Raw genomic sequence first — 14720 nt, forward strand, 5'->3', positions numbered from 1 at the left:
TGATTTGGACTTGAGACTGTATTTTGCCAGTGTTTCATTTTGGACACCTCATACATTGAGTGACAGAACCCCCTAACTTGTCATACTATATGTACATATTTGGTATTGTTGTTGTATTGTTGATTCAGTACAACCCCACCTTTCCAACAAGCATTCATATGTGTTTCTATGATAATCCCTGGTAAAGCAGCTAAAGTAAATGAAAACATTCTGCATAGATATTCATTTTTTGCATGTCAGCTTATTTTAGGTGTATGTTTACATGTCTCTATTCATTCCATACATCAAGATATTCACATCCAGTCTTTTCCAGTAGGTAAAGCAACTTCCTGACTATACACATGCCAAGTTTCAAAGTTCTCAGAGCTTGTGTGATTGATCTGCACTAGTTTATATGCCATAACTCCCATACGGACAGGCTATATTTTAGTCCTTTTTTGGTTTTGTGGTGTATAACAATATCTGTTAATTTAACAATCTTAGCAGTAAAATATTTTTAGCCAAGAATCCATTCCATATATGGGAGACCTTAGAGATGAGGAAAAACATTGTTAGGTTTAGTTCTACCTCCGGTAGGGGTATCTCAAAAATGTGGGGCCATTGTAACTAGCTATAAGCAGACGTGAACGGCAGGCTGAACAGATCTGCAACAGAAGGAGGTTGCTATGTTAACTCCAGCTGCAAAGTCAGCCATCTTCACCAGCTAACACCATAATCCAGTTAACAACAAATTACAAAAACAATAGTATGACAATTACGGGAAGATAATCGCTCAGATTTTCGTTATAGGCCACTCGAAAATAGGCTATGGCTAGGCTATATTATGTTTTGTTTTGCTAATGCTTAGGCGAGGCCTCCTTGTGGTTTTGATCAGCCTAATAATCTTTGAAATGTCAATTGTAAACACTAACAGAGATTTTTATCGGCTTCGAGGTAAAATAAAGTCTTGTAAATTCACATTATATAACATCCATAACGTCACATCCATGACGCACCATTAAAGGTTTTAAAAGTAAGAAAGGGGCACAATTTGTTCATCATACTTTACATTGATATAAATCAACTTTGCACAGACACTTTGGACATTGTCGCATCAACACTGTATGAGTAGCATACACTTTTCCTATAAAACGTTATGGATGTAACATGGCCATGGAATTTGCTGACTTAAAAACAAGAGCCTTACAAATGTAAGGAGCTGTGCTCTTAAAGGCAAGCTGAGCATACACATTGCATTCCCTTGTCAATCTGGAATTTGTCAAATGATACAATTTGTTTGAACCTTGAGTCCATTTATCCACTTTTTAAATAATATTACCATGTGAAAAATATTGTTTCTGTATGGTTGCACACCATATTTATGATGTAATTCTCAGAGTGTAGAGTGTAATTCTCATCAAATTCAATCAGATCAGTTACAAACAATAAAATATAGACCTAAATGAAGATTTTAACAACAGTTCTATTTGCGTGTGCACTAGGGCTGGGCGATATATCGGTATTACGACTACGACCGATATATTTTTGAAAACAATATGTAGTTGAGACAATATCGTAATACCGGTATTATGTCAAATAATGGGCCATTTTATCAAAGCCACTTGCTCTTCTGTGTTCAGACCATTCAGATAGCCGCAGCTCTGCTCAACTGCGCCCCTTGCGTGTGCGTTCTCCCTCACAGCACTACAAACTTTCAAACATGACGGACACTGAGTCAGATTTTGTTTACCTTGATCAGAGGTTGGTGCTGATGCCTATTCCGTCGGCACATCAACGGCTAGACCGAGAATTCTCGTTGTGAAATCAAAATTCCACTGGAGCTCCAAGCGGTTTTGTACACGCACATTTAAGTTACAACACTGTTTAGCAGCTACAGCTCTTCGACTCACGGTAAAATGTCATTTTTGGTACACCTAGCTAATTTAAATACACTGATGAATGCTTGCGTTTAGTGACAGTAGCAGATCTAAAGTCCTCAGGGAGTCAACCTAAACGCTGATTTTATTAAGAGGATATGCACGCAACTCGCGAGCAGTTAGGGCATCATTTTTTATGATTCCTGAAACCCCATTCAATCGTGCATAGGGATTTTTCTTACGAACCGGAACATGCAAAAATGAACGCATACAAAACGACGGTAGCGTCTATCACACTCTTGATGAGTGACTCAGTTACGTTGTTTAAGTAGCCTAATTTTTTAAAACTTTTTTTGTTGTTGATAGCAACATGTCTAGGCCATCATAGTCTACATTTGCTTGTCATCTAGGCCCTATCAAACCCTTACAGGTAAAAAAAACTGCATTGTGTGACAAAACTGCAGGTTTTTTCAATATTGTTGTGCCCAAAATAGCCTATTGCAAATTGCAGTACAATGTAGGCCTGCGTTGTCAGTCAGGGTCAACTTTTGGTCTTTTGTTATTTGCGCAGCTTTATCAGAGCAACTGTAGCCTATGCCTATTGTAGGCCTATGTTATTGTTTACACTTTTTTGCACAGCTCTGTTAGAGCAGTCTGAAATTAATATAATTAAAACTGGCTGTGTTGTCATAATTGTTGTGTTGAGTGAATATATGAAGCACTTCGCTCTTTCTGTTTGAAATATCAATATCGTATCGATATCGTATATCGCCAATCAGCCCCAAAATATCGGGATATCAGTTTTGGTCCATATCGCCCAGCCCTAGTGTGCACAACTTTTTTTTTTCCATGGTAAGGATGACCTTTGCATGGAATTGCCAAACTATACAAGTCATAACATGTAAATAAGAAAATGTTGGGAGCTATAGTCTAGTTGGTTCTGACTATCTCCATAAACTATGCTAAGCTAGGCTAATGGTGGGTTACTGCACGCACAGAGACAAGGAGGGTATGCATATTATCGTTTCTAACTGGGGTAGACACCGTATAAGCTAATTTCCGTATAAGCTAATTTCCCAAAATGTTGGTGTGATCCTTTAAACTTTCTATGCGTATTTATAATTCTGTTTATTAAGCTTTCTTCAGTCTGATGATGGCTGATTAAAGGTGCTGATAAGCCAGAGTGTTGTGGCAATCATATTGAAATGAAGAATATGCAAAATTGTACCCTATCAGTCACTGCTTCACAGGTGGGACTTATCTGCCATAAGAGTTAATTTACGCTATCAAGATTTACAGTACATGTAATGAAAAATGATATTTATGGTAGTGAAACAATCTGCTTCACCTAATGGATTATATGCCACAGAAAGCTTTTTAGCCAGCTCATATATTTCCAGTGGAGCATCAGCAGTTTTGTTACGGCACCTTCTGTTGTCACCCAGTGCAACACTGTTTGTGTTTGTGTTTGTGCACGGGTCATTCCATATCAGTTCAAGGTAACTTTATTCAAGGTAACTTTATTGTCCCTGAGGGGAAATTGTTTGTACAGCCAGCAGACAGACATAAGGACAAGACACAACAATACAGCAAAACATGAAATACCCACAGTACACAAAAATAAATATATAAATACATTTACAACAGTTCGCTCTGAATAAAATCAAGTAAACGTCAAAACAGTGTGCGGTAGAACTATCTAAATTTTTGACATTTACAACAGTCTTAGCAAATTGTTTAAAATGGAAATGGAAGTCGGGATAAAAAAAATTCTGAGTCTACTGGACCTGCATCTGGGCATGGAGTACCTACGGCCTGAGGGAAGTAGCTTGAACTGGCAGGACAAGGGATGGCTAGGATCAACTGCAATGGATTGGGCCTTTGTCACTTTGTTGGTGTAGATGTGGGAGAGAGTGGGAAAGTTGATGCCTGCAACCCTGCTAGATGTCCTGAAGGTACTCTCTAGTCGTTTTTTTGTTTTTTATGGATAGAGAACCAAACCAGCAGATAAAACAGAGGGTTAAAACAGGAATAAAACATTCTCATAAGTGGGGTCAATGTTAAAATTCCTTAGTTCAAATGGCTTCGACACCAATGGCGACTGAATGAGCAAAAGTCTGAGAACATGGTGTCAAATCCAATATTTTTGTGTTGAATAGATATGGAATAAGCTGTACTGCTCTTGTTCTCAGATGATGTAGGCTACTTGGTAAACCCAGTGATGCGACAGGAAGAATGCCACCAACAAGGAGATCCACATATTGAACACTGGTCCTCTGCAACTCTAAGAATTCTGTCCTCGATGCCGAGCCGCACAATTGGTCAGTGTCCTTTGTCTTTATCTGCATGTTTTATTTTGTTGTTGATTCAACGTTTTGATGTCAATAGTGCAGTGGAGAGAGAAAGCAAGTAAGTGGGAGAGAGATATTGGGGTGGGATCAGGAAATGACCACAGGCTGGAATGGAACTGTTTGAATTGCTGCTCTAAATACTTAAGACAGGTGATTTTTAGCATAGGATGCACTGAATTGTTATTTTTAAAAAAAAAATATGATTATACCTTTATTTAACCATGGAAGAAAATCACATTGAGATAGGTATCTCATTTACAAGTGAGCCCTGGCCAAGGTATCAGCAAACAGTGCACATAATAGAGACAGACAAAGTAAGAATAAGTACATAAACAACAGTCACAACACACACACACTCACACACACACACACACACACACACACACACACACACAAACACACACACAACAATAAAACAAAATTAAAAGTTAAGAATAGGTGCAGACAGTTTGGAATGTTTTGTTGAGATATGACTTAAATTCATTGATTGACATAAATACAGTAAGTTTCAATGATCTTTGAATCTCATTCCAAGCAGTTGGTGCACTATAAATAAAAGCCAAACTCTGTCTTCATTGAGGAAAGTGGAAAGTGGGTAGCGGATCTGTAGTTCGATGGAATGAGACATGAGAAACTACAAATTTGCCTTGCATCTGATGTCGCAATACATCGTACTTTCATAAAATCATGCAACATATTCTACCTTGTCTGTGGACATTGTTATTTGCAAAGCCGGTGCTGGATAAACAAATAGTGCATGCGACAGAGGAAAAGTTCTTTGGTGTTGCTTTAACTTATAAATAATAATAATAATAATAATGATGATGATAAATATAGCTGCAAGCAGCAATGTGGGGGCCTAGCAGTAGTAGCAGGAATGGCGTTGCCATGGCATGAGCAAGCAGTCACAGTAACTTGCATGGTAATTGGATAAAGAATGGCTGACATATAAGCTCATTTACTTTATCACAGTACCCCTAGAGGCCAAATTACACCAATATCCTTGTGCGTTCTCACAATCAAGTGCTAAGTCCCTGTACCAAGTTTGTCTTTAGTACGTTAAAGCGTTGCTGAGATATGAGCTCACTTTCTTTATTACAGCGCCCCTAGAGGCCAAATGACGCAACTTTCCTTGCACGTCCTCACAATCAGGTATCAAGTCCCTGTACCAAGTTTAGGCTTCATACATCAAAGTGTTGTTGAGATATTAACCCTTAGAACCCTAAGCTGTTTTTAGGGCATTTTCACTACCTTTATTCATAAGGATTTATTCTGGTCATTGTAAGTGCCACACACATATATTATATATTGTTTTTTTCAGGAGAGTTTAGGCTATTCAGATATGCCATCATTTCATGTATTAATACTAGCATTGATTTTATTTTGATTTTTAAAGAATTAAAATATAAAAAGTGTATTATAAAAATTCTTATATTTCGACATGTATCTCACCACAGCAAGCTCACAGCTCTACATGCATTTCATGTGTGTGTAGGGCAGACTGTCCTGAATCGGGCAATATAATTGCCATGTTGGAGGGATACTCTGGGGCTGAGCAATTTACAGAAATATTTGCTGTGTGATTTACGGAAATAAATGCCATTTTTTATTTAGTGATGAAAAATGACCTTTCTGCGCTCCATATCTGTGACACGAACTGATCTGACCTGACTTGACCCGAGGTTGCGTGTTAGCCTGCGTGCCTGTGTGTATGCAGTCATAATAATTCTCAACTCTTTACTGCATTGCCATGAACAAAGTAAAGGCAAAAAAGGTGTTTATTTGTTGAACAAATTGGGATGCAATGTGAGCCTTGAATTGGATGCCATGCAGGAATTTGCTAGGATCTCAAAACCGGAATATGAACATGCTTTGCCATAGAGAAACACATGATAGCATTTGATTATAAACATGCTTTGCCACAAGAACAGACAAAAACGTGGGTTAAGTCCAGCTATATGAAGTTATTATTTTGCTGTCACTTCGTCTGTTTTATAACCCAGAAGGATGTACTTGGTATCAAATGATAGCTCTGAGTCTCCTCTTTCATCTGACATGCGTGGCATATCTATGCGATCACGGGTCCGCGAGTAATTCAAACGAGAGTAATGAGTGTGCAGCATTGGTTTGTGTACATGACGTTATTATTTTGCAGTCACTTCGTCTGGTTTTATAAGCCAGAAGGATCGATAAACATGGTACCAATGGATAGCCCTGTGCCCCCTCTTTCATCTGATATGCTTGCCATATCGATGCGATCACGGGTTCGCGAGTAATTCAAACTAGAGTAATGTGTGTGCAGATGAATTCAGAGAAGTATAGACTGTAAATATGATGCAATTTGATTTAATTTCATGATTTTTTTTTTAATTTTCATACTTGATCGTACAGACAAGTGTGTAGTCTCGTTGGAAAGCCCCACTTCTGCTCTGTCGTGCAATAAAGGTTTTATCTCGCTGCGATGAACCGTTCCGGAGCAATGTAACAGAGAAGAAAGGGTGTGTTTTTTGACGCACTTTGCGTCAATCGGGTTCTAAGGGTTAAGTCAAGTCAAGTCATTTTTTGTATAGCGCATTTCACATGCACAGAGTGCAACCCAAAGCGCCCCACACATAAGACATTGACACAAAAGACAAAATATGCCGGACATAGGGGCGTAACATATTTGATTTCCGTGAAAGTTGGATGAAATTTGTGACCACTGACAGTTTTCGTAGTGTTTGGATCAAATCCAATATGGCAGAGGTCCAATATGGTGACGCGATAAGGGTCCATGAACTCAGGATGGTCCATGGATTCAAATGCTATTTCAATTGTGAAAATCAGACAAATGAGTCAAGGATCACAATGGTCAAATGCATGAAAGCGAGTCTAGTTCCGACCCATTGGTGGTGCTACAGTGTTAGGCATAGAGTTCTGTAAATTGGTGAGAGTGATCATGAGACAGTTCTGGACCAGCGGTTAAATTTTCGGCAACATTTTGACCCGTTGGTAGCGCTAGACGTCTGGGTTTAGAGGTCCGTAAATGAGTGGTCAGTGGAGTGTCCAGAAATTTTCTGCCAAATTTCAGCAATGATTACCCAGGCATTCTATGGGCTGCCATAGACTCCAATGGCAGATTTATAATAGGAAAAGGTAGTAAAACAATGGGATTCTGCAGCTTCGCTGATAGACCCCCAATAATCAGGATTTATATAGCATTTTTCATAAACAAAGTTACACATTTCTGGACAAAGGCAGAAATATCAACCAGACCGTAAAAGTAATGCATTTTCATGATAAAATTACATTAAACAGATACAGTGCTGTGAAAAAGTATTTGCCTCCTTCCCGATTTCTTTCTATTTTTGCATATTTGTCACACTAAAATGTTTCTGGTAATCAAACAAATTATAATATTAGACAAACATAACCAGAGTAATTACGAAATGTAGTTTTTAAATGACGACTTCATTTCTTGAAGGAAAAAAGCTATCCAACCCTACCTGGCCCTATGTGAAAAAGTAATTGCCCCCTTAGTTACTAAATTAACCAACTAACCAAATTTAATTGATAATACGATTCAACTTCACTAAATACACACAGGCATGATTACTGCCAACCCTGTTGAATTTAAACATCAGAACCTGCCTGGCAATGTGAAGCAGTACATGATGCTTTGATATAAAGAAATTCAAGAACAGATGACAAACAAAGTCATTGACATCTATCAGTCTGGAAAGCGTAACAACACCATTTAAAAGGCTCTGGGACTCCAGCTAACCATGATGAGAGCTATTATCTACAAATGGATAAAACTTGGAACAGTAAACAAAAAGGCATGGTAGGAAAATGTAATTTAGAGTCCCAGACATTTAAAGGGACAGTGATCATACAACATAAATACTTACACATTTGTGAGTATCAAATATGAAATATTTTGAATATTCAATTTGCATTTAGTAAACAAATGCATGTAGAACAATGAGAATCCAGTTAATGGTGAATTATGCATCACTACTGTACATTCCCTACAGTCTCAAAGTTGATAGTCAAAAGAAACTGATCAGAGGATATGACATCTTGCTGGGGCATACTTTTGTCACAGGTCTGAGAGGTAGGTGGGGGCTTGATCTATCAAAGATGAATAAGTTAACAGTAAGATCTTGAAGCTAAAACCCTAAATGTACAGGGAGCCAGTGAAGGGAGACTAGTTGTGCTCAGGGGATTATGCATTGACCTGGCTCTTGATTCTTATATGTGTATGGGAATTGATGGTATTTTATCGATATTGATTGTCTGATTCTTTATCAATACCGTATCAATATTATGTGTGGGAAAAGGTAGTCCTGTTTAGTATCAACACAGTTAAAACACAGGAGATTTTTTTCCCTTTTTGTAATTTTGTCTTTGTCGCTTTCTGTCCATGCAAAATCTTATCAACTTTCTTATCTTTTACTCTGGACATTTAAAGTTTGCATTATGTTTTAAATTCACTGCAAGCACTAGCATTTTCTTAAGGAAATATACATGTAGTTTACCTTCCTTTGTTGTTCACATATAATAAATGTGTGTTCTGTTTTGTATTCAGGCCGCAGTCGTGGTGCAATCATCTCTCAGTACTATAACCGCACTATGCAGTTGCGCCGCCGCAGGCAAAGTCGGCCATCTATACGTGACTTTTCCCATTCTTCCCGGCCCAGTATCCGTGGTTATGGTGGAGTGGAGTCAGACTTGGGGGATTTACATGAAGAGGGTGAGATGAATCCCACAGTGTATCATTGATGAGCATGACAAAATCATTGAGGACTACTAAATGCTTTTGAATGCGGAAATAAAACAAGTGTTTGCTTTTGTGTCTTTGCCATGTGTGCAGAAACTAAGAGAGAGCGCCTTGTGAATAACCTGCAAAACCTGAGTGTTAGTGATCGTGTGCGAATGCTTAGGGCTATGCCCCTAAGTGTTTCAGAGAAGACTGAACTCAGGTACATCTACAGATCTTTCCTGGTGTGCCACTGACTTATTTATCTAATGGTAATAGAATAAGATAACACATTATATCTCGCTATGCTTCTTCGTAGTCTAGCTCCTCTGTTGTGGTCCCTAGGTGGAGACACACGCCACTCTAATAATATTGGGAATAATAATGATGATAATAATGATAAGGGGGAAGCCATAGAGCAGCGGTAGTGTCGGTATCCCAAACCATACTGACCTAGTGCCTACAGGGAGCCAGGCTCGATTCCGATATTAATAATAATAATAATAGTAATAGTAGCACATTTAGTTATATAACACTTTTCATACAATGAATGCAACTCAAAGTGCTTGAAATCACAACAATTAAAAAAAAAAAAGGCCAAATATATTTATTTGCCTTACCGTCCAAAATCATTTTTTACTGGCAGTCTAAGAAAGATCATTTTGGAAATTGTGACTGCCTGCTGCGTGCTCCTATTCAGACCCATATAAAGGCTCTCTCTTTCAAGACCCCAACGATTCTTCCTCATCAACCGTTTCTGAGTAAAGATTGATTATGTCTCTAGCCTACAACGCCATGCAGACAGGCCTACATGAACTATCATGAACTACTACAATAGGGTTGCAAGGCAGAGATGTGAAGTAAGGTGATGTGAATGTGAGCTGTCATGCTAAAATTGGCGATAACAGCGGGTTACAGCAACCAAGCATATTTTTAAGGATGGCCTAATAAATAAAACACACAATGATAAATAACACCATCTAAAATTCATGAAACAGAGAGAGGTTGATATAAATATAGCTTGTGCAGACTTGTTACTATAATTGCAGTCTAATGGATTAACAGCAAAAGGAGAATAGGAATGCAAATCTCAATACCTCTGCTATATACAGTACTGTGATTTACAGCTGTTATCAGCCTGCCTCTTATAAGCAGTCAAATTTGATTGGGCTTTTCTCTTCCTGTCCTAAAGATGTGTGTTCTCCGGGTACTGAATGAAAAACATTTTTCTATTAATCCTTCCAGGCATCTGGCACTTTGGCATAAAGAGCGTTCATTTTCTAGAAGCAACATCCCTTGCTGCAGTCAATTTAAATATTATCTGATCATTGTAAGTATCCTACCTGCCTTTTATGCAGTCTTCAAATCTCCCCAAACTTTAATGGCAGCCTTTGTAATAAAAATCTTCAGATATCTAAAGAGATTAAAAAAAATAATAATAATCATTTTATATATATATAAATGTATATATGTGTGTGTGTGTTTTCATTGTGTGTCATTTGTAATCTCTTTCTAGGCTGCAAGACAAACTTGGTATAGTTGGCTGTCACTACTGTCATCCCTGCAGCTTTGGCAAACCGCACTGAAGACAGTGAGCGGACGTTTTGGCACAGGCGTCCTCTCGTATTTTGTTTTCCTTAGAACGCTTCTTTTCTTCAACATCTTCCTCTTCTCTGTTACTGGGCTCTTTTTAGTACTCCCACAGGCTGTGTTCCCCCCAGTGCTCTCCAACACCACAAGACTGTCTGGTCTGGAACTTCTCACTGGAGGGGTAAGTGATCTTCAAATGTAATTGTTCTGTAACATACCTGTACACATTAAGGGAGAATTCTGGCTTTTTCAATCTCTCAACCCTGTTGTTAAATGTCTTAGGTAGTTTTATTAGGGACAAAAACAAATCAGTTCAGTAATAAGCTATCGAGGCTATTTAAAAAAAATGTGATAGATGAAGTATAATTTGTTTTCTTTTTAACAGAAGAAAAAGTAAATCAAAAAAGTAAATGTTGCATTTACCTCCATGACTGCTTTGCACATTATTAGCATCATCATAAACAGCTTCATGTGATCGTCATCCAGAATGCTTCTTAATAGTGCTGTAACGGTACACCAAACTCACGATTTGTACTCGACTTTTCATTGCCAACAGTAATAAACCAACCAACAATATAAAATATTAAGAAGAGCTCTTTTATGAGTTAAATCGAAACAATGTAGGCAATTATTACCGGCCTTTATTTGTCCGAATCCCGGCTATAAATAGAATCCTGGCCATAATTTGAGGATTTAAGCACTAATCTCTGACTGAAAGTGTGCACAACTTGTGCATTTACATAACAGTATTTAATACATTTTCCCGGGGGTGACACCCCCAACCCCACCGAAAAAAGGTCTGACTTTTGTCGGTTAATATGAATTAACATTTAAAAACATGTTCAATTATATATATTTTCATAAATATAAGTCGCACCTGACTATAAGTCACAGGACCAGGCAAACTATGAAAAAAAAGTGTGACTCATAGTCCGGAAAATACGGTACTGAATTTCTGATATTCATGACAGCACACTTTATGCAGATTATAGCCTACTATTTCTATTACAATTCTACCTCTTTAATTCAGCTGTCTGGTTAAGCCTGGAAATATTGTTGGTGCATAGTTGGCTAGCTTATCATACCAGCTTTTTCTCCTTGGGACAGACCCTATTGAGTTTTTGAAAACATTGGTATTGAGATGATCAGTCAACTTGAATGCAAGAGTTTTAAACAAATGTTTGCAGCATGCTAACTGTATGTACACACCGCCGCCGACTTGAGCTTCCAAAGATTCAGGAAGTCATTTATTTTTAACTCATTGAATGCCAAGCTGTTTTCGGGAGCTTTGTCCTAGAGTGCCAGCAATCTAGACCATTGTTGATTATTTTTGTACAGCCACAGCATATTCTGTGTTATAGCTATGGACACATACAATGGCTCGTTTAAAAGGTGAGACTTTAAGCTCTCGGTGGGTGCAAACCGTGTATTTCTACACGCCTCTGTTCCTGAGAAATCCCAAGCTAAACAGTGGCTAGTTTTCATCAAAATCGCTGTTTTTTTTCTAGAAATGGAGATATAACGTCTTTCATGAAATATGAAGTGTTGCCTGTTACTTACTTGTGTAAACTTTCCGGGAAGTGATCAGCGAGACCTGGCGAGACTGCCACCTAGTGATAGACCCACGAAAATGACCTGGTTTTGACCTGACGTGCATGCGTCACTGATTCGACCCAAAGCGGCAACCGAGTTATGATAAAATGTCCAGATAAAATGTCTAGATTGTTTTCATGAGTTTTCGATCGTCATATATTTCATTTCCATTCATCACAGAGTTCCCAAAAATCACATATAAGGTGAGTGTCTAGTTTCGTAATTTAAAAAAAAAGCTAAAAACGTAATATTACGTTTTTGGCACTCAACGCATGGGAAGGTAAAACGTAATATTACGTTTTTGGCACTCAATGAGTTAATGGAAGCCGGATTCTCTCAGCTGCAAGAAGAGGCAAATCTGTCAGCGTCGCGTTTTGGGCGTCTTGGGTGACTTGAGTGTCAAGCAGAAAGTTGAAAGTAAGTCAACTTTATGGTAATTTGCTATGACGTGGTTCAGTGACCAACGACCAGCAACCAATCGGAATAGACGGCCTTTAAATAAAGTAGTAAGATAGAACATGATCAAATGTAGAATGCTTCGATATGCATATCGGGGCAGCCGTGGCCTACTGGTTAGCGCTTCGGACTTGCCGGTTCCAATCCCGACTAGTAGGCACGTCTGAAATGCCCTTGAGCAAGGCACCTAACCCCTCACTGCTCCCCGAGTGCCGCTGTTGTTGCAGGCAGCTCACTGCGCCGGGATTAGTGTGTGCTTCACCTCACTGTGTGTTCACTGTGTGCTGAGTGTGTTTCACTAATTCACGGATTGGGATAAATGCAGAGACCAAATTTCCCTCACAGGATCAAAAGAGTATATATACTTATACTTACTTATACTTATCGCTACAGCCCTACTTCTCAAATGAATGAGCAAAAAGTGTTCAATATGTATACTCCAGGACTTGAAAAAACATTCTCAGTGTCTTAGTTGGGCAGCTTATACACCCAACACACATTTTTCGTACCATATTTAAAATGCACTCAGAATTTTTTTAAACAAATATTTTCACAAATTTATATTTTAATCATCAGTCTTCCCCGGCTGGCAGGACCCGAAAATATTAACGCTGAAATATGGGAATGTACTGCAGTAATGTCCAAACGTGACCAAAATCATCAAACACGTCAAACAGAGATGCTGTTTGACGTGTTTGATGATGGTTGTCCCTTATGAAAGGAAAATATATTTACCGATATATTGAAATATATTGTAATATATTATTTTATGTATTAGAAATACATGGAATAATATATTGATGGGGAGGAACTTCCAGGTCACACTACAGATGGCTGCTTGAAACTTGTGCTCCCCGACGGTTTTGATCTAAAAACCCTGAAAACACTTTTGATAAGAATAAAGCGAGAATTAGCGAACATGAGCAAAAAACAGGGTTAACTCAAAGGCCAAGAAACCACAATCTACGAATGAAGATACTGAAGAAATGTTACAACACATCGCTAGCCACGGTAACTCCCCTCTCCCAGGTGATGAGGAGGGAGCGGATGCTTGCAAAGTATACTGAACGAACTCAAGGACTTCAGACGGGATAACATGACTTGTTATTAGGACTGTGTCACTGTTGCAGCTGTGTGAATGAAACATTGCAGGTCGTTGCCAATACACGCCATTTCCAAAGATTTGTGAAAGATCGTTAATCAATCCTCTCTGGATTTGTCATGTCAAATCGCAGTTGCAAGTTATTAGAACACTTTTACCTCACAGCATGTTGTCACTCATTCAGTCCAGCTGGCGTCAGATCAGAGTGTTTGCCAAAGGAGAGGCAGAGAAATACTTATCAATTCATTATTGAAAAAGGCTAGTGTCTGTACATCATCAGTTAAAACAGGTATGCTAATAAACGTACAAAAACAAGCGTAAATTCACTGACTGTTGACTTATCAGATTGTTGGTTAACTTTACTGGCTAAGTAGCTAGTTCAGATCTGGCTACAACGAATGGTGTAATAAAGGTGCTCTTATCTTCTTTACGGATAAATTCTACACAAACAAAAAATATTATCATAGGTCTATTTTCCTGCAATGTGCTCTAATAAACTCTGCAACAAGTAGCCTAGGCGCTTGTCAGTGACAACTTTAAAAAGTCCCAGATTCCAGATGTTCCAGCTCATGTTGGCTACCACGTAGAGTGCTACATGCAATATACCAACATAACAAAATATTGAAAGAGTGAAAAGACAGCACAGGATGCATTGCAGTGCATTCTGCCCTGGTGTTGATGGTATAATTAAGGCATCAATAGTTTTTCGGTCATTTGGGTCATGTTACAGATACGTTTTTTTGTTCCTTGTTTTGTCAAAAAAAAAAGTTTTGTGGGATTCCGTCCATGGAGGTCCATACAATAAATTAATTTATGTGTACATTTAGTGACTGTACACCCATCAGCCTGTAGATGGTGGTGTTGAGCGAAGTGGTTGTTGGTAGAGGAGGATGATGTTGAAATGTACTGTCTACTGACATAAAAAGCACAACTGTCAAACACTCTCTGTCACACACACACACACACACATACACACACACACACACACACATAAATACACCCACACACCCCACAGTTGTGCAAAATTCGAA

General features: G+C 38.5%; 1 protein-coding gene across 2 annotated transcripts in view; it reads left to right on the forward strand.

Annotated features, from left to right (window-relative positions):
* Positions 1–14720, forward strand: part of tmc6b (transmembrane channel-like 6b) — a 90417-nt gene that overhangs the window by 18390 nt on the left and 57307 nt on the right. For both annotated transcript variants that reach the window (XM_076277752.1, XM_076277753.1), the window contains exons 4-8: positions 4049–4177; positions 8778–8942; positions 9063–9171; positions 10194–10278; positions 10465–10719. In XM_076277752.1, coding sequence (XP_076133867.1) covers positions 4049–4177; positions 8778–8942; positions 9063–9171; positions 10194–10278; positions 10465–10719 — 743 coding nt within the window. The remainder of the gene's footprint in view (positions 1–4048; positions 4178–8777; positions 8943–9062; positions 9172–10193; positions 10279–10464; positions 10720–14720) is intronic.

This window comes from Alosa pseudoharengus, unplaced genomic scaffold (genome assembly GCF_046254945.1).
Source record: "Alosa pseudoharengus isolate Yale_2024_CS ecotype anadromous, Long Island Sound unplaced genomic scaffold, YU_APseudo_1.1 YU_APseudo_1.1_scf_11, whole genome shotgun sequence".
Lineage (NCBI taxonomy): Eukaryota > Metazoa > Chordata > Actinopteri > Clupeiformes > Clupeidae > Alosa > Alosa pseudoharengus.